The sequence below is a fragment of the Cheilinus undulatus genome, linkage group 15 (assembly GCF_018320785.1).
Source record: "Cheilinus undulatus linkage group 15, ASM1832078v1, whole genome shotgun sequence".
NCBI lineage: Eukaryota > Metazoa > Chordata > Actinopteri > Labriformes > Labridae > Cheilinus > Cheilinus undulatus.
In genome coordinates, this window is record NC_054879.1 from 21,105,002 (window position 1) to 21,130,246 (window position 25,245).

A 25,245-nucleotide genomic window follows, 5' to 3' on the forward strand; every position below is an offset into this window, starting at 1 on the left:
CTCGTCTCTCTGCCATCACATCCTCTCCTCTTCGCACCACCCGCTAACATACAGCTGTGCCGCAACAAAACAAATAGAGCTTTGAATGATGATTCCTGAGTGACAGCCAGCAGCTCGTAGGCACACTCACCCTCTGCATATTGTTCTATATGCAATCCTCATCCATCCCAGTTCATTCTCCTCCAAACTGCTGTTGAACTTTTGTGTGTTCTTCTCAACTGAGGGGCTATTTTTCCCATTTTTAACATGCATCAATGCTGCACATCCAGCTCCTGTTGCTTGTTGAAGAGAAAATAAATAGGTCATGTCACATGAGGTAAACTGTGGATGTCATTTTCTGAGGCAGTTTATTTCTTTTCAAAAGCAAAACTGTGCCATATTAGGTTACTATAGCAACACAGGTGGATGGGATTCACAGAAGGAATCCTTGAAATCTGGTGTGGGAAGAAAATACACAGATCCATATAAAGAACAAAACAGACATAATTTAATGCTAACTGAATAAAAAGTTTTATTTGAAGGATGCAGCTGATGCAGCCTTCAGGCATGAAAAATAAAATTGAATAATTTACATAATTTAATATTAATTCAGAATTTAGACAGAGATTACTAAATTAATCAAGCTTTTATTACTGCATTTAGTATGGTACTTTTCTCTTTATATCATTCAGTTTCTAAAAGCCAAGGATGCTATAAACTATCGTTGATGAGCTTGAAGGTTCAACATTTATTTGGAAAGTTGTTATAAATCTCAGAGCATTTTAGGCATTTGTCATCCATCACCATGTAGTGTAATCTCTCTGCAAGTTCAGTCCAGCCAGAGGTTATATTACTCCTTGGCAAATTTCCTTTTCCATAAGGCATTTTATGTCTGCAACATAAATGCAGTAATTTTGCAGTCAGTTTACTGCTCCACATAGGCCTGCTTACTGTACAACCAAACCCCACCTGTAACAGTTGCAAACTCATGCTGAAATGTGGTCCATAGCAACCTCCTAAACCCCATCACCAAATCCAAGCACCGGACCTTGGGGGATCGAGCTTTTGCCATCGCTGCCCCCACCCTCTGGAACTCAATCCCCCTCCATATCAGAAACTCTGACTCTCTGCTCACTTACAAACAATTACTCAAAACTTACCTGTTTAACAATGCATACGATTCCTAACCATTCATATTTTTCCTCCTGTCCCATTTATGTTGTGTTTATGTTTTTGTTTTGTTCTGTAAAGCGTCTTTGAGTTTCCTTGAAAAGCGCTATATAAGTCTGATGTATTATGATTATTATTATAGCTGACTTTGGTAGATAGCCAGCTACATAGATAGATAGATAGATAGATAGATAGATAGATAGATAGATAGATAGATAGATAGATAGTCGTTTATTGTCATTGCATTGTAAAAATCCAATACGTTTGGCAGTCTCCTCTGTAGCAGCAAACACAGTTGTCCAAGCGGTGATTAGAAATCCGCAGCCTCACGTCATCCATTGTACTGGCAAGGGAGTGGGCACCCTGGAGACAGAAGTTTGTGTGGGGCTGCTCTTAGCCTAGCCTGCAGCCCAGCTTATTTGCCTTGCATCCGCCTTTTTGCACAACGCCGTCTCTGTCTCCACCCCACCGGCTGTAGGTGACGTGCTGCTCCACATCCTCCTCCTTTCAGTCTCCGAGTGCCTCGGTCTGTATCCTGTTCTGTATAATCTCCGTTGGGAAAGATGTAAACTCCATTTGCACGCTGTCAGTTCTGGAGTAAGTGTAGAGCTTTGTTTTGCTGCTAGTGATGGCGCACCGGGCCGCTGTGTTCATACACACCAGCCCATGCTACCTTAATAGGTCGCATTCAGTGGTCTGTTAATCAGACAGTGTTCTGTGGCAGTTACTGGCAGTTGTTGTTAGCTTTCAAGCTAGCCAGGAGTTGTAGTTGAGACTGAGGTCTTCATTTGGTGTGTGTAGAAGACTTATTAACATGTACAAACTTAATGTAAACCAGTTACTTCTGAATTCTGTCAGTGCACAGATCCCAACCAAACATTTTGGCTCCTCAGCAGACCACTTTTTCTCCATTTTTCACTCGTCTTCATAACCTAGAATATGACACACCCACTGATGATGTCATGGCTTTCAAGGAAGAGCCAACTATTTTTTGGTTCCAGCTAAAACCCACCTTTCAGGTTCCAAACCTTTTTTTTTTTCTGTTTGAACGCACTGGCCACTTCAAAATGAGGTTCAGGAACCTGAACCGGCACAGCTATACAAAATAGAACGCACATAGTAGTTCCCCAGAAGCAGAAAAGAAAGGGACTCTTGTAAATGATGATGCAAAGTTGAAGAGCAAATGCTCTCCTGTTAGAAGCTGTTAGGATTCATGTCGTTGGCAGGTAAGGGTGTCAAACTGGACGATGATGGAAGAAAAGCTCTAACATGCTAGTTTCATTGAATTGCGGTCCCGGGGCGCCTTGGACGAGTAGTTAATTTGTGTCTATAGTTAGCTAAAGTCCAGCCTTACACCTAACAATTTTTCCTCCGATTTCAAAGTTGCGGACAAAATTCCAAAGTCTGAGTAAAATCATGAAAGTCTTGCTAAAGTCGCAGCTCGCTCCTGTTGTCTCAGTCGTTAGGTGTAAGGTGGTCATAAGACTCGATTTTAGCCGTTTAAAGGCGGTCTTTCTTCAGCCTTGGCATTAGGATAATATCAAACGTTTGATTTTGTCACAAGTCTTCAGTCTGGTCGAATGAAAATTGTGTTTCTCAGTGACACAACCGTTGCCCACGACCAATGGGAGCCGGTGTTGTGTGTAAGCACATTAATTCACTTCCTTCTTCAAAATATGAACATGAGCATAGATCAATCTAGAGCCACTAAATGTCCGCTCAGAACTCAAGAGACTGAAAAAATTTTCTGCTCAGAGCTGCAGTCAGATCTCTGCACCTGTGTGTTTGTGTGCCTTGTCTGTCAATTCATTTCAGGCTGACATGACAAGTATTGACAGGGACAATGACAGGGATTTTCTGAGCCAGATCAGTTTGTTTCCGTGGTGAAACTACTCACATTTTCTACGGTACTTTATTCTGAAGTGTTTCAGGGATAGTTCTTCGGTTGTTGCAGTAACATGCAAAGTTGCTTTGATGTTTAACTTTCCTTTCGTTTCTACTCGATGTAAATGATTTAAAAACATCAGATTAGAGAAAGAGATATTACCTCAAACGCGATCTCCATCTCCTTCTACATCTTGCTGGTGATGTCACAAGCCCACAGTAGGGAATGACCCCGCCCCTCTAACACTACAACATAAAATCACAGAGCAGTTCATCTCAGTACAGTACAGTTAGCTGATGTCACTGCCTGTATTGAAAGTTAAGTGTCGGTTAAATGCTGTTTTTTTTTTTTTTGTTTATTGTGAGGTAAATTTGCCAAATCTATCAGCCACAGTGGTCTATTGATCATTTAAAGTATCGTAACAGAGATTTGAGCCAGAAAACAGACTGTCTCTTCTTCTAAGGTCAACAAAAGGTCAAGAGGCAAGCTAATGGTGTAAGTGTTATCCTCAATTTGGATTATAGCATTTTTTTATTTTAGAGGAGCATTTTCTCCCAAGTGGGCGTGGCCTCAGCTCATTCAACAGACACGGTCACACCATCCTGGAGCAGATTTTACTACCTCATTTGACATGATTTTGAAGTTTAATTTTATACATAAGGATTATTTTCTTGACTGAAAATTGACTTGAAAGTTCATAACACAGTGACCTATAGTATAACAAACCTAAATACAGATCTATTTTCACTTTACTGGGCCTTTAACAGATGATCACTTAATACTAGCATTAGCAAAATAATGGCGGAGAAGAAAAGATGTAAAAAATGCATAAACGTGATAAGAACAATTGAGCTTGAACCGTGTTTTAATTCACTTTAAGATTCAAGTTTCTTTAATTATTGTAATTAGCTGAAGATGCTTCAAATATGCTATAAAAGTATTTTTTGTGCATATTTCATTAAGCTTTTAAATGTTAAATGATACTTTACATCTCTTTAATGCACAGTAGATGGAACAGATGATGAAATTATCACTTTTGTTTAAGAAACAGAGAATGTGTTGTGAATCAGGAACGGGTTTGAATTGAAAATCAGGATCAAATCAAATCATGAGACACAAAAAGACTCCCGTCTTTAGGAAACAGCCTGCTTTGTCTTCACTTACAGTCCCCTATACCATCCAGGAGATTCCTCTAATGCTCTACTCCAAACATACAGTTCTGAAATCAGTTCTTAACTTTCAGTTTGCTGTGAAAACTTTGCAACAAAAACATAACTACATTGCTAAAAAGAGCCTGGAGCATTAATAAGCACCACACACACATTGCCTCTCTGCGTCTCTTTCACACAAAAATACATACACAGTCTGTGGGCATAAACTGAGTGTATTCCCTGAAATACCCTGAAGTTGTTATCTTAAAGTGGCATCCTGGAGCTGGAGGATGGAAGGGTGCGTGACTTGTGGAGCAGATTTAGAGTGTCCCCAAAGAGTATAGTACAAACAGACATGTACGCAGTCGCACACACGCGCACAGGGCACATACAAAGGCAAGTGAACACAGGCACAAAGGTGAACGCACAATACTCACCATGTCTGCTCATAGGAGCAGACTCACACATTATATAACTCAAACTGACATACTCACATGGCCCTAAGTCATCATTTTTTACTTCCTGTACCATAATTAAGAGATACTCAGGAGACCTCCTGTTTTCATCATTCCTGATATGACCTGGAGGGAAGCGTGCCTCCATATGCAGAAAACAAATCCTAACAGCATTTTTAACCCACCATTCTTATTTTGCATCAGTATAATTGGTTTGCATTTTTCCTCTCTGCAGTGAAGATGTAATGAAACTAGAGGTGTCATGAAGTCCTGAGCTCCTCTTCTCCATCATATTCCCATACTTTTATAGCTCTAACTTTCCAGAACGATCCATAAAACCTACTCGGGTTGAACCTGAGGCTGGCACCATAATAGCCCCATGAGATGGAGCAGTAAATGGAACTGAACAGTGGAGAGGAGGGATATATGCACCTCTCTCTGCTGAAGTGGAAAACATTGACCCAAGTCTGAATCATTGATGAACAAAGTGAGGGGAGGACAAACTTGAAGAGATACTCCCACAGAATTTCGGCTGATTTTCTTCTCTATCAAAAAAAAAATAATAATCAAGGTCCAAATTATGTTTTAAATTGCAGACGGAGTCATTTTTTTTGCTGATATTCTCTGCACAGTTTCCACATTTTTTGGACTTTGATGTCCTGAGCTGCCTTTCTTTCATAAATCAAGGAGACATTTCCCCCGCTGTGAATAATCTGGAAAATCAAACAGAGCTGATTTCCAGTCGTCTGTTCTGCTTTAATAGCAGTAGCTGTGGGATACTTTCATCTGGAGGAAGTTAACTTTTTACCTGTTTTATCAAAGACTTTAAAAACTCAAAAGCCTGTTCTTATCTTCTGGTTTAAGTTAAAAAAGAGGACTAATAATTACAGGATAGAAAAATTAAGTAAGAGCAAGGAAGACTGCAGATTGGACTAATTCAAATTCATCCTCAAATTTAAATGGATTTCTAAGAGGAGTAGCTTATTTTTCCTCTAATACCCATATAAGTTTCAGCATCATCCAGCACCATATGATACACAAGGCTAGTTAAACACCGTGACATTAGAAATACTGCTCCGTGTTGCTTTCCCAGCACAGGTCAAGCCGTCTTCAGCCTCAGCACTTCATTTCCCGTCATTAAGCCGACTGTCTGTAAAGCTGTCCACAAGGATTTGACATCAATTCTAATTTGTTGTACTTTGAAGTCTGATTAATTCACAATTACTGCAAGAAAAAAAGGGGGCAGAGGATGTAGAGGGCAGTGAGAACGAGTGGGCGTGCAAAAGAGAGAAGAAGAAGTGAGCAGCAGTGGCGCAGTCTCATGAATGCAGAGCAGGGTTTAGCCAATATTGCTGTCTGAAGGCTGATTACGATCTTCTACAGCTACACAGGCAGGCAACTGATAGTTGTGCAATTATTTTTTGGCAGGCTCATTTCATGCTCAAATAAATAACAGTTAATGTTAATGTGGCTTCTGATAATCAATAATTCTCACAAATACTTCTCGGGATTCTAACTTGGTTTCTCATCGTCGTCCATTGTGGTGCTGATCAATGCCATCATGTTTCTGAGCGAGCATCAGAAGACGAGCTCAGGACAGGCTGAGATTTAATAAAAGTCTGATATCTGCATCCTGTGCACAAAGGCAAGGTGGGGATGAAATAAAAAGTGAGACGAGCCATTGTGGGGAAGATTTATTGAGTCACGTCCATCATTACAAAGAGTGCAGTACAAAGACAGCTTTAGTAGGCTGTTAAGAACAGTAGGCGAGGGGTTCAGACACCAGGCTCAGGATTGAGTGATGAGAACAGATATCTGAGAAAGCTCATCTTCTTAGCAATGAGACTGAAAGCTCACCCTGCACAGCATCTAATCGAGGATGACCTTTGCAGGCAGTTACAGAGGAATTAGACAGCACTGGGCTTAGTCTACTTGATTGCAGAGATATCGGAGAAAGGCTTTGGTAATATATGCAACTAAGATACATTTTTGATGCTTTAATGTCAGCAACATCTTCATGCAAATAAGTCTTTCACCTCATGATATAAGTCAAACAAAACAGTTTTAAAAAAAAACTTTTTTTGTGACTTTCAGTTTTTATTTCCTAATAAACAAATCATTCAGAACACATAGAGTACATAACACAGTCAGTTAGGCTACAAAACCCCTAAAACCATAACTAAAAGGCACAGCATACCATTGTGGCTTAAAATGAAATTAAGGTGAAACAACTGAAACATCACAGTATATCTTATCTCCTACCTATGCCTTTAAGCCACTTGTTCTTCACTTTGGTTTATTTATAGTCTAAAGATACATCCCCACTTCATGATATATTCCTAGAACATTGAGTTTCAGACTTTTCAAAACAGTATTCCTGCAGACCACAGCCCTCAGACCACTTATCTTGCAGGCCACTACTGTGTGATGCTACCTCAGTCAGGACGGAAATACATGCTAAGGTGAGAGTTAGCATGACAAAAGTTAAATTTAAAACATGACCTGCAAAACCTTATTACAAAATGTTTAAAATATGCTGAGTCCAGGAAATAAGCTTGAAACAAGAAAAGACTCCAATGCAGCTAACATAGATAAGGCTAAAGCTAACAAAGTTATGTTGGCTATGTAAGCTGTATATATAAATTAGCTGAAGACTGTACACCTTTTACAGTTTTGAAAATCTCATAAACCCATAATTTATTAACGTAAAATAGCTATGCAGCTTCTGTAGCTAATGCTAAAGAAGTTTTGTTAGCATTAGCAACATTTGTTGTAGGTTTGTAAAAGCTAGAGCTAACAGAGCTGCATTATATCATATAGTAACGTTAAATAGGTAGCTAGTGAAGCTGCACAAAGCTAAAGGGAGCTACTTTCCATGTAACTTTCTCTAAAATGGGTCTACAACTGAATTAGACCTCTGACCTTTGGTTTTTCACGTTTTAGAGATTGAATGTTGCTTTGTCTGTAATGGCAATGTGGTCATTTCATGGATGTAAATGCCAGACTTTGTTCATGAAATAAAAATGAATTAAAAAATCTAAAACAGCAAATATGTCACATAAAAACATAGAACTAGCAAATGAAGTCCTTTCTGTCCTGACAAGGATGGAGTCTCATATAGCGGTCTGTAAGAGGGGAGTGTCTTAGAGCTGTGATCTACAGTCAGACCCCACTCTACTTTTTCACCTGAGGCACACCTAAGATCAAGCCAGAATCTCAAGGCACACCATAATCTTATCCATGCAAAGTAACCTATTTGACGCGTTATGGTATCTTTACTCATTGTATTGTTGTTATAACTTATGGTTGTACAAACTTACACAGCACACCTAGACCTGCCTTAAGGCACATCAGTGTGGCTTGCCCCACCATTGAGAGCCACTGTCCCAGGGTATACAGCAATGAACATTGACAACGTAAAACTGCATCTTTATCCTATACTGACTAATCTTGGAATATGACTATAGCACATGTAGCAGTGCACCCTTATCAACACAAAACTTTAGTTGTAGTCAAGTAGTCAAGTCTTTTCAGCCTAGCGTAAAAAAAACTGTTCAACGTCCAATAAAATTGGTGCAGCAATTTAGATTTAAAAGGCTCACTGTTATAATCTCTCGACATTGTCTGAAAGTTGACGTCACTTTATAGACACTCCTATTTATCATAAAATATCCCCAAACCTCATCCCCAGCAAAGCCTAAAGGCTGTGACATCTCTATCTCTTCCGTATGGTATCATGCTGCTAATGCCCTTTATCTAGTGTCTGTAAAGCTTTACTGAATTTTTCAGCTTACCTTGGATTGTGAAACTTTTACCATAAAAACTTTTGCAACATATGAGGTAATTAAAGATATCTCCATAGTTGGGACTGGGGTAAATTGGAGTGTTTTTTGAGGTCATCAAATGATTTAAGAGTACTGTCACAATATAGATTCTCTTTGATAAGAAAGTTTAATCTTAACAGCTAGGATTCATATACAATTTTACTTTATACACCATGCTACCTGCTACTGGTAAAGCTGCAGAGATAGTCTTAAGGCAGAACTATTATTCATTAAATTGATCCTTAGTTGCTGAATAAAGGATGTGGCAAAATATTGATATAGTTTCACTCTGACGTGTGACAAATTTGATCCACTGGTGCCAAGATTGAACATTTTTCACAGATTTCCCTGGCAATTTGACTCATCATAACTTCATGTTTCCTCACAGTGACACTATGGATGAGGCTAATGTAAATGGAAGTCAGTCCGCCTGATAAGAAGTTAACAGTGGGATGAAAGAAGAAAACAGTGGGACATTGTCAAACAATAGCACAGAAGTAAAGAGATGAAGCATGAAGAGATTAAATTGACATCTAAGTAGTGTATAAATAAGTTCATTTATCCTGCACTTTACTTTCTTAGGGTTATTTTATATTCTTCAGTTAATCTGGCACTTTTGGGTGCTTATGAGAGATTGCTTATGACTAACGACACTCTAACCTGGCAGTTTTAGCAGTCCTTTACGTACTTGTAAGCTAAAAACCATTATACAAAATAAAAATGCTTGCTTGAATGGAATGCACTTTGTTTATTGCCATGGAAAGATAGTGTATCCAAACCATATATTTGAATATTTAATGGGTAATACAGAATCAGAGAAAAACAGATACAGAGTGTGGAGTAAGAAACTTCCTGTTTCACTGAAGAGCCTTAATGTGAAATTAAAATAAAAATACAAACCTTGTGTCGTAGCACGTTTCAAGATTTTACAGCTTTTGTCACAAGGTTTTGTTAGGCACCCTCATGTATCAGTCTCGAGTCTCTTTGTGACCAAGCACAGCATCATAGATCTTCCCTGTGAGGCGGTGCTGGATGTTTGTGAAGCCTGCAGCAGCCAGCAGGGAAGTGTACTGAGCAGCCGTCCTCTCTCTGCCTTCAGTCTGTACCAGCATGTTCAGAGAGTAGAGCTGCGCTGTTAGCGGGCCAGAACCGTCCTCATTTAGTAACGCTTCCACCAGCAGCACAGCTCCTCCTGCAGGATGGGCCAAAAGGTTCAGATTGTTTACTTTTTATGTCAATCAATCCACACTTAGACATGCGAAGAGCCAACAACCCAGTCCGCAACTTCATTCGTTAACACAGCAATGGAAAATTATCTGGATGTGAATACAAAAAAGATCAATACTAAGGGAGATAAAAAACAAAGGGACATGCTGTTAAGATTATTGACCCCAATTTAAGTATAGGATCAGCTTAACCCTCACTGCTGCAGAGGAATTGGCAACAGAGCAGCCTATAGTCATGTTCACGTATCACTTGATCATAAACTGTCATCAAAGCCTACTTTATCATTCCTGAAAAATATATATTTTTAGCTCAGCAGTACCATGAACAAGAGAGACTTAACAGACTTGCAAAGATCTCTATAGAGCAGGAATTAGCTCAGAAAATCAAAATGCATGGTGCCATGAAGGCAATGATTTCTTAAAGGCAGGATTTATTCCATCTCTCATTGTACTTGAGAGTGTGACCTTGTGCCTGTGTTTGTGTTATATAGTGGAGCAATTTGCTGTCTGTCTGTTGTTTTGTTTGTGCTGTCTGTTTGGGAGCTGAATGGTGTTCATTTAGAATATAGCTGCTGTACAAGTTGTCCTGGCCCTGCTGTGTATAAGCTTGAATCAGGTTAGTAAAGATGTTATGCAAAGCACTAGTTGTTACTCTTTATACATGGCTGCAAAAAGGCTGCATGTTGACTCTTGTGGACTGTAATATTCTGGAAGATTTAGGCACACTTGCCCTGCTAAAGCTGATTTATCACTATTGGCATGTTGTTCTTTTGAATGCTAGGTGGCAGCACAGGGGCAACTTAATTACCTCTATAATACCTCTACCTACAATTGCTTGCCCCAGGCCTGCTGACAATCCCTTCACTTGTACCCCAGTCTTTGTTTAAAAACTGTGCAAGTGGCAGAGTTAGTACAGTTAGAAAAAATTAAGTATCAAGATAAACAAGCATTATAAACCAGAGTTTGTGTTAGCTGGGTGTTTACGGGCAGATGTCCAGCAGATAAGAATATTAACGTCCAAAATGTCCAGCTGAAAAATATGCCAATTACTAAATAAGAAACAGTGAATAATTATACATTTTATAATGTGTTATCTAGAAGATATGTTGCAAGAATCCTTCAGTATAAACTCAGAGTAATTTAATTACAACCTACTTCCAGTGCAATGCTGGTGTTGTTTGTGTACGTAGCATACCACATTAGGTAGTGAATATTCATGTGATCAATGTGGATGAAGTCAAGCAAAGCCTATCTCCAAGGGACGTTGGAGATACTGAAATCTATGAAGAGAAATTTTGGCCAGGACACTCCTGAATTAGAAATTTTTAATCTCAGTGAGTTTTTTTTTATATAAAGTCAGTGGTTTGGAAGGAGCCAAAACAAAGAGAACTGTAGATAGCTGAGCGGTACAAGCACCAATGCAGTAGCCGGGACAAGGATGGGCCTGGACAGGGCAGGGAGTTGTAGTGGACATCAAAGAGTGGGTAAATCTACCGATGACTGATAAAATGGAACTGTATTCAACACAAAATCCAGTCACGCAGAACAGCGTGGATTGTTGGGGCTGATGGCGAGAGCACTATCTCACTTCCTCATAGCCGGTTGTTCATGCGCAGGGTGTCCTGCCTAATCAGCAGCAGTGTGGGAAGAGCCATGGATAACAGGAGGACTTTAATGGACTATACACAGTAGACGCTGGTCGCTGGTTGGTCTTTCTTTGGGACTACTCCAAATAAACCACAGAGGTTAGATTTTATTGTCTTTTAGCGGCGGTTACAATTGATCGTTTATGAGGACTATTATTGGACAATTGACCGAATTTCAATTTGAAGCACAGATTTTCAGTGTGGTGTCATTTTAATGGATCACTAGTTAAATATTTGTTGGGATGATTTGTTGTTGTTTTGAGTGGAGGATGGTATTTGGTTGTTGTAAGCTGCTAAGTTATGGTAGAAGCTAATATGCATTTGCACATAATACACATAATATTTGGTTATTTGGAGAATCAACTGACCCACAAAATGTAAAAAAAGCCAACTAAGTTTTTGTTTAAGGCCCCTTATGACTGAAAACATGAAATATTGTTACATAACAATAAGTTATTATTATAATACCTGCTCCTAACCTGGTATCTACCATAGATCTCCACCCACAGCTTTGAAATCAAGCAGATGTATCAGAGTGGCTTATCCCATGTAAGAGAGGGACAGGTGAGAAGGAACTCATTTGCATTTAAATGAACCTACACCAAAACCAAGCATCTGTGGTTGTTTAGGGCTGGTTTGTACAGGGCTGAAAAAAAGCTCTGGTGCTTGATCCATATTATATTTTGACAAAGTAGCTGCAAAAAAGTTTTATGTAGGCCACAGTGACCTATGGTGAGAGGGAGTTATGATACAGAATACCACCTTTAACCAGCTACATCAGCAATAAAATGAAATAATTGAAACCATTTCTTTGCATTGGTTAAGTTGACTTGGGAGGAATGCTGTTAAAAATATGATTACTATCAGCATGACGAAGTTACACAAGAAAGATATATCGTGTGACCAGTTTTAATAACTACTTTTGCTTTTTGAAGAAATGTTGAAATTAGGTCTCAGTTGTTTATACCTGATTTCAACCTGTCATTAAGCAAATTTCAGCACTGAAATCCCATCTAGTACTCACTGGGAGCTAAACAGGTGTATCTATTGCTGTTGCTGCATTGCACTGCAGTAGACATCATTACTGTATCAACACCTGCACTTCCCCTGTTCTAACAAGTCATAATGCCCACCATTAAAGAGATCTACAGTGTGGCTCCACTGAGAATCTTTATACAGAAGCTGTCCAGCAATACTGGGCTTCCCTACTTACTTTTCCTCTTTTTCTTCAACCCTCTAACATACAGACACACAGACACAAGAGGGTTTTCTTCCTCCTGATAGCGTCTGCTGCTTTTGTGTGCGTGCGTCTGTGTCTTTGATCAAAGTCAGAGAGACAGATTTTTCTGGGATCAGCTGCGTTGTTGGATACAATCTGCCATCTCATTTCAAGCAGGGAAAGAAAAAAAAGAAGTACTCATCCCTTTTACACTCAAAGATACTCCAACAGAACACACACACATACCCGGTCTGCAGGCTTTGTAGACTTGGCTGAGCAGCTCAATGCAGCGTTCGTCTGGCCAGTCATGAAGGATTCTGGCGAGGATATAGAGGTCAGCCTCTGGCAGGGGGTCTTTGAAGAAGTCCCCTAAAAACAAACACAAACATACCCTGTCATGAAAAGATATGTCTCCATTTATGATCCAAATGTACTGAATTAGACATGATATTTGATTAAATCATTTCACGTTATGACTAATTCTGCTGACAAGCCTTTCAGTTATATGACTGTAATTCTATTACTGGATCAAATACTCAAATATAATTATTACAAAGTATATCTACTCTATTCTGTGCATGTCAAAAGCAATGATCAAGTTAAACTTTACAAGTAAAACATTAAAAGTTCAGCTCTTTATTTACATCTTCGCACTACTTAAACCTGTTTAACTGTGCTTGTCCTTCTCTCATTTCCCTGTCCTTGCTGGCCATTAAGTAATAAAGCACATAGACCTCTGCGCTAATTTAATTACACAAGGTCAGAATCCATGTATCAGTGTTTTCAGGGTTAAGTTGCTGCTGCGTTGAACAACATCCTGGATGAGAACAGCAGGACTGGCAGGGATTGATTTTGGATCTGGGTTTTCAACATCACAAGCTGCTTAGAACTTATTCCCACATTTGATGCTGGGCTTGAGAATTGACAGTACAAAGCACAAGGTTTAAATTGACAGTTTAGTTCATGATATTGTTAGTCCAAGAGCAGCAGCTGTGCAGGCATAGCAACACAGCTGGTTCTATCAACAGTGCCTTCTAATGCTTTCATTTTCACAAAGGAGTTACAGCTGATTGGACAGTTACTGACATGTAAAAGCCCATGAATACACAGTGGCAATAAAAATGTATTTACCCTCTTGGATGTTTTATCTTCTTATTGATTTTATAAATCATTAATATACAGTAGGTGCATGCACTACTGTAAATACTGACTTAAGAGGGGGAATATTTTTGTAGTCACTTATTAAACATGACATATTTTTACTTAATTGGCATTACGTTGTAGAAATCTGCTTTCACTCTGACATTAAAGAGGTTTTATTGTTTTGTTTTGGGTTTTTTTTTTTTTGTCAAAAAAGCCAAATTATATTCACTATGGGGAATACTTTATAGGCACTGCTTAAACACGTACATTTTTTCTTCATACAATTTGAAATGCTATGAAGTGTGTCACTGAACTTTAAAAACACCAACTCACCGTGTTTGGTGTTGCATTGAAATGAAAGAGAAATAACCTCTAAAGGATGTCTTATGTCACATCATTAGATGTTCTAAAGGAAATCAAGATTGATTGTGGCAGACAGGATGTAACCCTGCCAGAAACATGTCAGAATATTCACTGGTAAAATTTAATTGGGATTCAAATGTCACAGGTGCCAAGAAGTGCCCTTGCTCTTTAAAAGCAAACAAAACTGGATCATGGTGTGGGAGACGACGTTAAGATATAAATCTGATAGAGCCCACATCTGTGACTAAACTTACAGTGTGCAAAGTGTGTTGAATGAAATGTGACAAAGCACTGATTTTGTAATCATATAGGATAATAATGCAATTTCTGTCACCTAAAATGTAAAGTTATATTATGTGACATTCCATACATCACTAAAGCAAAGATAAATCACACTCTTTGTAAATACACTCCTGATCAAAATTTTAGGAACAGTTGAAAAATTGAAAGAATTTACATTTTGCACTGTTGGATCTTAAGGAGGTTCTAAGTAGAGCTTCAAAATGCAAAAGGAAGAAATGGGAGTGAGACAAAAAAAAAACTGAGTGAGCAATTTATTGAAAACAACATTTAAACTGAAATAGGCTGTTCATCAGCTGATCAAAAGTGTAAGACTCTAGCTCAAAAAAAAAAAAGAAAACAACAAAAAAAGAAAACCCCTCAAAACAGAAATAAAAGTTTCAAAAGGGTCTCAGTAATGAGTAGCTCCACCGTTGTTGTTGATCACTTCAAAAATTTGTTTGGGCATGTTTGATGCGAGTGTTTCCAGGAGGCTAGTGGGAACGTTGCTACAAGTGGTGAAGATGGCTTCACAAAGGGCATCCACTGTCTGATACTGATGTCCATTTTTGTAAACTTCCCTTGCCATCCATCCCCAAATGTTCTCAGTTGGATTTAGATCAGGGGACATGCAGGATGGTCCAAAAGAGTGACGTTATTCTCCTGGAAGAAGTCCTTGTCAGGCGGGCATTGTGAACTGCAGCACTGTCCCGTTGAAAAACCCAGGTATTACCACACAGACAAGGGTCTTCAGTCATGAGGGATCCCCGCTGCAACATCTCCACATAGCCAGCCACCATTTGATGCCCCTGCACAACCTGAAGCTCCAGTGTTCCACTGAAGGAAAAAGCACCCCAGATCATAATGGCACCCCCCACTGTGCAAAGAGCATGACCTAGGTTGTGTCAAACCTCCTTCCTGGCCTTTTTGCCATTGCATACCTTAATATATAGCAGAGTTTAGTATGTGGGTTTGCAGATGAAAAATTTGTCATCTCTTTCGTGCCATTGCCACAACACTGCTTGTTTTGATGTTTCTACTGACCGTTGTTTTGAGCTTCTGGTGCCCCCGGGTACTGACAGTGCGTGGGTCCTGCCACAGTGGTCAGTAGGGATCTCCTCAGAGACTTGGCATGCCCCGTTTGACTGATATGGCCAGGGCCAATATGGCTGGCGAGTCTCTGCCAATCAGGAACAGACTGCACGCAGCCAACATCCAGTCCCATAGGGATGCTAGGAGGCTTGTGCTGGTGTCGGCAACACATGCACTGGAACCTGGGTATGTAGAGGAGCATTATGTTAAGCGATGAGTCCAGATTCTGCCTATGGCAGTTGGTAGGGCCAGTGTGGAGAAGACACAGAGAGCACTATGCTGATAGCTGCACTGATAGAGTAACATCTTTTGGTGGAGACAGTGTGATGGTGTGAGGCAGCATCTCCCTCACTGGAATAACAAGGCTTGTAGCACCGCATTATGTAATAACGCCATGTTATGTAATAATGTAATACATTTTCAATTCATCAACGCTGCATTTTGTAAGCCACTAAGCGGTTAGGGTTAGGGCAAGGTGGTAGGGTATACCCTGGAGCCCACCTTAAGTCCTAGGGTTAAGGTTAGGTGTTTAGTCTAGAGCCTTGAAGGGGGGTTAGTTTTAGGCATAAGTCACTAAGCGGTCAGAGTTAGGGCAAGGTAGTTGGTTAGGGCATACCTTGGAGTCCACACTAAGTCCTATGGTTAGGGTTATTACATAATGCGGCATTATTACATAATGTGGCGCTACAAGGCTTGTCATCATTGGGGGAATCTCAATGCAGAGAGATATTGAGATGAGATTCTGCAACCAGTGGTAATCCCATATCTTGACTCTGTCCTCCAAGATGGCAATGCTCTAATATGCTGTTAGGAAATAAATGTGTCATAACCAGCCGTATGATGGACAGTACAAGTTACCAACAAATACTGCTACATCACCTATGCAACTTCTTATTCATTGTTGTATACAGAGTGGTGCTACAGAGCAGGCTAACAGTTTTCTCCCAAGCTAAGGTGAATAAATAAACCTTTACATTCTCCTATAATTCCTTTGCCAAGTGCCATGTCAGTTTTTTTGCATCTGTTATCTTTTAGGCAAAAGCCATAAAAAGAAGGGGTCCCATAATGTACAATAAAGTAAAAAATCAAATCACTGTCTCACCACTGCATTGGCCTAGTTTTCATTTATAGCAAAGACATAGCCGGCAGGCAAATTTCACCCTCTATTGCATAAGGTTTTCAATTTTTCAGCTCTTCCCTTTCTTCACATTACTGGACTGACCCATGTTAAATGAAAACCCACAATGCCTTATGAAGTGTTTTGCTGGTGAGCAAAGAAAGTGAATGATGGTAAACAACCCTTGCATTATCATACCTTCAAGCAGAATTACAATTTCAAAGGTCACTCAGGTCTTCCTCTTTATGCTCTGAGAGGCAAGGCCAACAAAGAAATACTAATGACTTTTTCACCCCCAAGCACAAATGGCTCACAAGGTGTGCTGACATGATTTTGGGATCACAATGTATAATACCAGGTGTCAGTACAAAGACGGTAATATAACCTGATCCAAATTTCATGTGGATACCAACGTCTGCTTGGCTAGTTGAATAGTAATCAGTGCTTAGATGATTCAAGCGAATCCCACTGAGTGTTTTGAGAAAGTTCCTTTTTTCTTACCATATCAAAAACTTTATCCTGTAGCACTTCTGAGACCATTTCTGTATTTGTACGATTGTGTGTGTGTGTGTGTGTGTGTGTGTGTGTGTGTGAGTGAGTGAGAGAGAGAGGCTGTAAGTGATGTCAAGTGAATTCACCCAGTCATGATGACGTTACCTTGGTGGAAGCTAATCCTTTGGTCAGCCTCGGTGACAAAGTGTTCCCTTGATGTACGCACCACCTTGGGGAGGTCAAAGATCATCACAGAGCATTCTGGGTAGGCTGACGTGCACTGTTTAGCTAATGCTCCGCTGCAGCCTAAAGAGAGAGAGAGGGGGGAGAGCAATAGAGAGAAAATTACATTTAGTTTCAGCAGAATGAATACACTCAACCTTCATTAAGGTGGTGCATCAGACAAACAAATACTGCTCACAGATACACAGAGCACACTGAGTCACACGAGTGGAACGGTTGCTCTCAGGTATGTACCCATTATTTATCTGCATGATTTGTATGTGGTGGCTGTGGGAATATGGTTCATCTAACATTCATGCAAATAAAGCAGACTGAATTGAGCTGAATTTAAATTGACTGAGACAGCCGCCTTACGCAAAAACATCCCAACTGAAAGCAAACACAATCACGCACATACTTTTGATTGTTATCTGAATAGAATTAATATAAAGTGTTTTTGAGTATGAGCATTTAAATGGATTTGTTCAAAGTTGCCAAGAATAATGGAATAATCTGTATATTGGTGGGCTCTCAGACAATGAATCCTATCATCCTCAGAGACACCCAAGCCTTCCTCTAGGGCCACTATGAAGAGGGCACTTTTTTGGTTTTCGTTGAAATATCTCAACAAATATGTATACATATTTTCTACTCATTTTTTTGTAGATTTGTCACACTTAAATTTTTTCAGATCATCAAGCAAATCTTAAAAGAAGACACAGATCACCAGAGTACATACAAATTGCTGTTTTAAATGGTAATTTTTATTTATTAAGAGGAAAAGGACATCCAAACCTTCCTGGCTCTATGTGAAAAAGTAATCGCCCCCTGAACCTATAACTGGTTGTGCCACACTTCTTTGCAAATTGCTGTAATTCATCCATATTGGAGGGTTTTCCAGCATGAATGGCCTTTGACTCAGCTACTTCAAAACTCTCTTGTTTTGAGCCATTCAGAGGTTGACCTGCTGCCCAAGTGTGCTTAAGCATGAGGTCACGAACTGACAGCCAGACATTCCCCTTCAGGACTTTCTGGTACAGAGCAGAATTCATAGCTCTATCAATTACAGGTCCAGGTCCTGAGGCAGCAAAACAGACCCAGACCATCACACTACTACCACAATGTTTGACTGTTGGTATGATGTTCCTACTATGAAATTCTGTGTTTTAGGGCAGATAAAATGGTATGCACACCTTTCAGAAAGTTTACCTTTTGTCTCATTAATCCATAGAAAATATCCCCAAAAGCCTTGGAAATTATCAACATTTTTTTTGTTGTTGTTTTTGTTTTTGCCTTTTAGGTGAATGTGAGACCAACTTTAGTGTTCTTTCTGGTCAGCAGTGATTTTGGCCTTGGAACTCTCCCTTAATGTCATCTTTGCCCAGTCTCTTTCTTATTGTAAAATCATGAACACTGACCTTAACTGAGTCAAGTTGAGGCCTGCAGGTCTTTAGATGTTGTTCTGGGTTCTTTCGTGAACTGGGTGAGTTGTTAGTTGATGGGTATACATTCCAGGTGTGTTGATGCTTTAGCATAAATTAAATTTATCACCTGGTTGTGAGTTTTAGTTTGTGATTGAAAAAGAGAGTGGCTAGGCTGAGCCTTAGAGACAGGGTTAGGTGAGCAGACATCCAGCTGGCTCTAAGAGCACAGCAGCTGCTCTTTTTCTTTATTACAAGAGCCAGTTCAGGGGTTTTTGGTGTCTTTCTTAAAGGGACAGCTGGGAGGAGATCCAAAGGTAGACCCAGATCTCACCAACAGGATTATATATCCCACCTGGGCTGAGACCACCTCGGGGTCCCCTGGGAGGAGTTAGAGGGAGTACTTGAGGAGAGGGACATCTGGACTAACTAACTTAGCCTGCTGCCATTGGCACCCAGCCCTGGACAGACTGAAGAAAAATAAATGATTAATAAATGGATGTTGTCTTCAGAAAGCACGTACATCTTCTGGTATGTTGATTTTTAAGTGACTGCATGAGCTAATGTAAAGGTAATTATCAGAGACTGTCTATCCCTGTTTGGGTAAACAAGCATTGTGTACACACTGTGAACCAGGCCATCTATATGTTCATGTGATAATCCACAGAGTGTGCTTTCATGTCCTTGGGATTCATCCATACAATAGGAGATTGGATCATTAATATTGAACATGTTTGATGTTAGAGACCCATAGACAACCCATCAAAATATCAGGACTTTGCTCAGGATTATCGGAAAGGTGGTGAGGGAGGGGGGTAGGGCACAAAATAGGCTAGATTTTCTTGTAGTGTATACCAACCACATTTTAGGCTGACAGCATCAACTGGAGTTGTGTTCAACTCCGTTAACCAACTTTATATCCTTCCAGGACAGTTTGTGCCTTCTGCTGTGTGACATGTCGCACCTCTGTTGCCTTGTATCTGCTTGATTTGAATGCAGCAATTATCAGTTATACAAATATTATCATGTTAAAACTTTTGTTTTTTAAAAATAAGATATATTTAGACTTTAATAACTGGCATTGCCAAAAGGTCAGGTTAGGTTTGGGAGCGCTGGTTCGACACTTCCTGGCATCACCCTTGGTCCTGTTCTGCTCTGGCCTCCTGATGTCCATCATCCAGGCCTGGGACCCATCCTATCTAGACCAGCCCACTGGGTCCTGGGCACCCAGTATGTGGTGAACTGAATCAAGCCTGGGTAAGCGTGCCAGGTGCTCCTAAAAGCATGGCTTTTATTCTGGTATCAAGCAGCTGACTCTTCCAATCCTTGCTTTCCTGAGCATGTTATCATTAGAAACATGTTCTTACCAATTAAACCCAAAAATGCGCCAAAGAGAAGCTGTCACTAAGGAGTCCAGCTGGTGCCTCTGGCCATCAGTCAACGTCCAGGCATCACTAGAGTATAGCAAGGCCAGGAAGACCAAGGACTGAAAGGCTCTGACTTTCCTCTGCATGCTCAGATTCTAGGAGTGCCATACTGTCTTGCTTAATGAATCTACTGCCCATGTGTGAGTCCAAGTCTGTGCTTGAATTCAGTCTTGCTATTAGATCGATGGATTCACTGCCAAGGTAGGTGAACTGCTCTACAAATTCCACACTCTCACCATTCATTTGATGGCAGCATCCAAGGCATCCCCAAATACCTGGATCTTCCCAACTTGTAAACTACAAAAATGAAGACAGCAAATATGGTGATAATTCTGAGCTCAAAACTAATACGATAAATATAAATAATTAATAGTCACAACAGATTAGCTTAAACTGATGCCTGGTGGACAGATCAATACTTTCTGCACTCTGTTTTGCCAACATTTTCCTTGTAATGCTGGTGGTGTGTTGGGTTAATTAGTAACTATGTTAACTGTTGACTTTCAGACGAATACATTCACACTATTGATACATTGATAATGTTGTTACAGCAGATGATGTAAACAGAGAGAGTCCTTTTGACTGTCTTTTTGTTTTGTTTTTTTACTCTTATGTCAAGAGTAGAATCATCAGATATAAACTAGATGAAACGCTAAACTAATACAATGAAAGTCACTACACACTGAATTTTTTAACTGCAACACCAATTGTATTTTCATAATTATTACAGGGTAAAAATAATGAAAATACAATCATAGATGCAGACATATTTGTCTGTGTGCAGTGACTATAACACATCATAACTCTGTTTATCAGTCTGTCTGTACAACTCTCAGCATTCTCATTTCTGCTGCTGTGTTGACCGTCACACCTTCTCCACCTCCATGCCACCTCTACCAGTCATGTGCATACTGCATCTTGTGTCCGCATCAGATTAATTTTTAAGGTTGTGCACAATTGATTCGTCAGACCAGTGCTGAGGATGCATGGCAGCCATGCATTTGTGTGCATGTATCAACAGCAAGTGTATATCTCCCGCCTGCCTCTCTTTCCATCTCATTTTCTCATCTTATTCAGCTGCAGCAGATGGCTGTCTAGCACTAAGTCTATTTGTGCTCAAGGCTTCTGTCTGTTATAAAGAAGGTTTTCATTCCCACTGCATGCTAATTGTGAATTCATTTTTGGTCTCTGTAAATAATATAACAAAGAGGGCAGTCTTAACCTGCTCTATTTATAAACTGTCCTAAGATACCTTTTGTAATGATTTAGAGCTGTATAATAAGAGTTGACTTATGATTGATTGATTGATTGTTGATAGATTGATTGAATTAAAGACATACACACCCATGGGCACACAGATGGGCTACGGGCACGAGAATAACAACTGCGTCAGTCAGTCAATAGCTAAACCGAGCTTCATGCAGAGCTCTCCTCCAGTAAAGCAAAGCCTTTTTGTCTTGTTTTTTACACTTTCCACGTAGAGAGAACTGTCGCAACTGATTATTTCAGTGAAAAATAAGGAAATGAAAGGCGCACACAACAACACAAATCTACACACACAACAGAAGCAAGGAGCAGGGATTTAATATGGATGTGATTTGAACTTGATGTTTTGGCAGCATCATTATCAGCGGTCATGCTTCATAAAGCAATATGAATTTAAAATAGAAAGGCTGTGAGGTAAAATCAGGATCAAAGGATCTCACTTTGACAAACCTACAAAGCTAAATAGATCTGTGTGTGTGTGTTTGTGCGCGACTTCGGAAGTGTATATACAGGGCAAAGTGTCAAGCCCAGCAGTGCCTTCCTCCTAACATGACCTGCTGCTACTATATCACTCTGTATTCTTATAAAGGCTCTCTCTATTTTTACACAAACACCAACACAGGTACTCTGACTCCCACATCAAACAGGGGTCGACAGAGGAGAAGAATCAAAGAGCAGCGAGGAGGAGCAAAACCAAACACAATACGCCGTGGAAGACCCCAAGCTAACCCCACTGCCTCGGTTTGTTAATAAAAATCCTTTGATGGGAGTTTGGGAGTATTTTTCTGTGTCATATTTATTCCATGTTATTCTTGTGTTTGTCTGTCTCTGTATTGTTGTGTGTTACTCCTTGCATTACTTAATTTCCAGTTGTAGTTCATTACTGAATAATTCACAGCAGTATGTGCTCTGAAGTCCAACACTTCTACTTACATACAGGTATGTTTTGGTGTCATGTAGACTTCCTATCTGGGTGACTAACTTACACCAACATCTTTAATCAACCTTGCAAAGCAGATGGATATGCCCATTTCCTTGTTTCTCACTGGCGAATCCATCTTGCAAAGCACCCATCCTGAAAGTGATGGGTAGAAGTCACGGCTCTATGCAGGCCAGTCTAGTTCTTCCACACTGAACTCATCAAACCATGTCTTTATAGTCTTTGCTTTGTGCATGAGGAACAGTCATGAAGGAATAGAAAATGGCTTTCCCAAACTGTTGCCACAAAGTTGGAAGCATTGCATTGCCCAAAATGTCATATGCTGAAGCATTAAGATTGTCCTTCACTGGCGATATGGGGCTGAGCACAAACCCTGAAAAACAGCCCCATACCATTATCCCTTCTCCACCACACTTCACAGGTGGCATAATGCTGTCAGGCAGGTAACACTCTCCAGGCATCTGCCAAAACCTGACTCACTCATCTGACTGCCAAGCATAGGAGTGTGATTCGTCACTCCACAAAGCACATTTCCACTGCTCCACAATTCAGTGTTGGTGTGTGTGTGCTTTACACCACTCCATCTGTCACTTGGCATGGGACTTGGTGATGTGAGCCTTGCACACAGGTGCTCAGCCATGGAAATCCATTCCATGAAGCTCCCATAGTACAGTTATTGTGCTTTCATTAATGCCAGTGGAGGTTCAGAACTCTTCAGCTAATGAATCAGTTGGTGGCTTTTATGCACTGTGCTGCTCAGCAGTCATCGACCCGGCTCTGTGATTTTACATGGTCTTCCGCTTCACGCCTGAGTGCTGTTGTTCCTAAATGCTTCCACATTTTTATAATATCACTTACAGTTGACTGTGGAATATCCAACAGGAATGAAAATTCACAAATCATCTTATTGCATCAATCATAGTGCCACACTTGAAGTCACCGAGCTCTTCAGAATGACCCATTTTGTATCACAAATGTTTGCAATTACAGACTGTATAGCTAGATGTTTGATATTACACACCTGTGGCAATGGTTCTGACTGAAACACCTGAATTTAATGATTAACAGGTGTGGCAAAATTTATTTTATTTTATTCCATATGTATTTACTAAATTAATCTCCTCTTATGTATATGCAATTGAAAATATTTAGCAAAAAGATACAATAATGATAATAATTCAACAACAATAATAATAATTCAACCTTCAAACAAAATCTGCTCATACTATATACTTTTTTCAATGTAAAACAGGAACTTTAAGAACACTTCACCCTTGTTTATTTATTCTTAACTCTTAGGAAGACTCGTATCTTAATTATATTTTACTTTTACATGATGTGAATAATTCCATTAGTGGCTGACTTTGCCATGTGTAACAGCAGCATAAAAACACAGAATGCCCAGAACTATTAATAACATTCCCCCTGACTTGCAGTAACCTTTAAGTTGATGATTTATTTTTAAACAAAACATATCATTATGATGTGAGTTAAATGTCACATTAAAATACATCTAGGTTAAGGGCATCGTAAAGCGGACCGGAAGGAACAAATCACCTTCTTGGGACAGACTAAAGTCTGCTAGTTTGTAGAAAGTTGGACAAAAAAGACAGATAGATAGTGTTAAGACAGACAGACAGGCAGGCAGACAGACAGTGGGAACACCTAAGCAGCAGGTGTGTGCAGACACAACAGATGCTGAGTGAGTCTTGGTGGGACACTGCAGTCACTCCCTTTCACACTCCTGCTGTCCACACTCCTTTCGGTGATGCACCTTAATGCATAAACATGAACACAAAACCCCGTGCCGAGAAAAGTCACAGAGGAGAGAAGAGACAGAGAAGCTGTCTCTCTGTGTGTCTGTGTCTGAGTATACACCTGTGTTTGTGTGGAAGAAGGTGCTTTCAGTGGCTTCACAGCTCCCCTCTGTGGTCAGCTGTGGTGTCACAGACTAAAGACTCACCTGTGTACCTTGTATCACTGCCAAATAGTGAGATTTTTCTTCATAAAGCTGAGGTAATTTCAACCAAGAATTTCTGCTCACCTGATTTAACACAGTTGGGATTTTGTGGCTTTTCGTGGCCAGTGATTCATGAGGGGAGACAAAGTTCAGCTCCCTCAGTGCTCAGTTTAAATCACAGGATGAGATGGATAAAGACTAATCAGATAAAAAAGTTCCCCCTTTTATTCATACCATGAGGTTTCAGCAGGGGATGAAAACTCTTGTGACAAATGAATCACTATTTTTAAAATATTTTATTCCAACCTGTCATTTTGATCCTGCTCTGCTCTTCATTTCTCTTCAAGCTGAAGCCTCACATGTTCATGATCTATTTGTTAATCTTTTTCTATCCTGGGTTTGTCTCCATCACTTTGTCCTCTAGTCTCAATAAAACCTTGTCAGACACTTGATGTGAATTAGCAATTTATATTTAAAAAGTGGCAATCTAAAACAAGACAAGAGGAGATCTATTAATGGACCTTTGTTCTTATTTCTCAAAGTCATCCTACAAGGCATACAAAACATTTTTCCTCACAGTAATACATTTACTTCAGAGCTGTTCAGTTCAACCAGTTGTCTTAAGCTGATCAATAAATTTAGAGTTATTTTACATGAATCTGTGGAAAATGTGACTCCTTTTTGTTCATAGTCATGGATAATTTTTAAATCTTTTAAAATTTTGTTCAATAATATTCGAATGAGGATTCAGATTTTTGACCGTTTCATGAAGAAATGCTTTGTCAGAGACCACTGAAGTAACCATGTACAACAAATTTGGCTGGTTAGCTGAGGCATGCCTCACTGTAAACCTGGCTAAATGTGAGTTTCTCTGAGTGATGGTGACTTACTTCAGCCAGCTGGTTGGCCAAAGGCTCATTCATCTGGTTGAGGTAAGGGTTAAGGATGTAATGCAGTATCCCATGCCC

General features: G+C 39.9%; 1 protein-coding gene across 1 annotated transcript in view; it reads right to left on the reverse strand.

Moving 5' to 3' along the window:
* Window positions 1-9,381: 9,381 nt before the first annotated feature.
* asmt (acetylserotonin O-methyltransferase) overlaps window positions 9,382-25,245 on the reverse strand; it is a 29,959-nt gene continuing 14,095 nt past the window's right edge. Inside the window, exons 6-8 of the mRNA XM_041807678.1 lie at window positions 17,207-17,347; window positions 12,802-12,924; window positions 9,382-9,656 (exon numbers count right to left, since the gene is read on the reverse strand). Coding sequence (XP_041663612.1) covers window positions 9,433-9,656; window positions 12,802-12,924; window positions 17,207-17,347 — 488 coding nt within the window. The 3' untranslated portion in view covers window positions 9,382-9,432. The remainder of the gene's footprint in view (window positions 9,657-12,801; window positions 12,925-17,206; window positions 17,348-25,245) is intronic.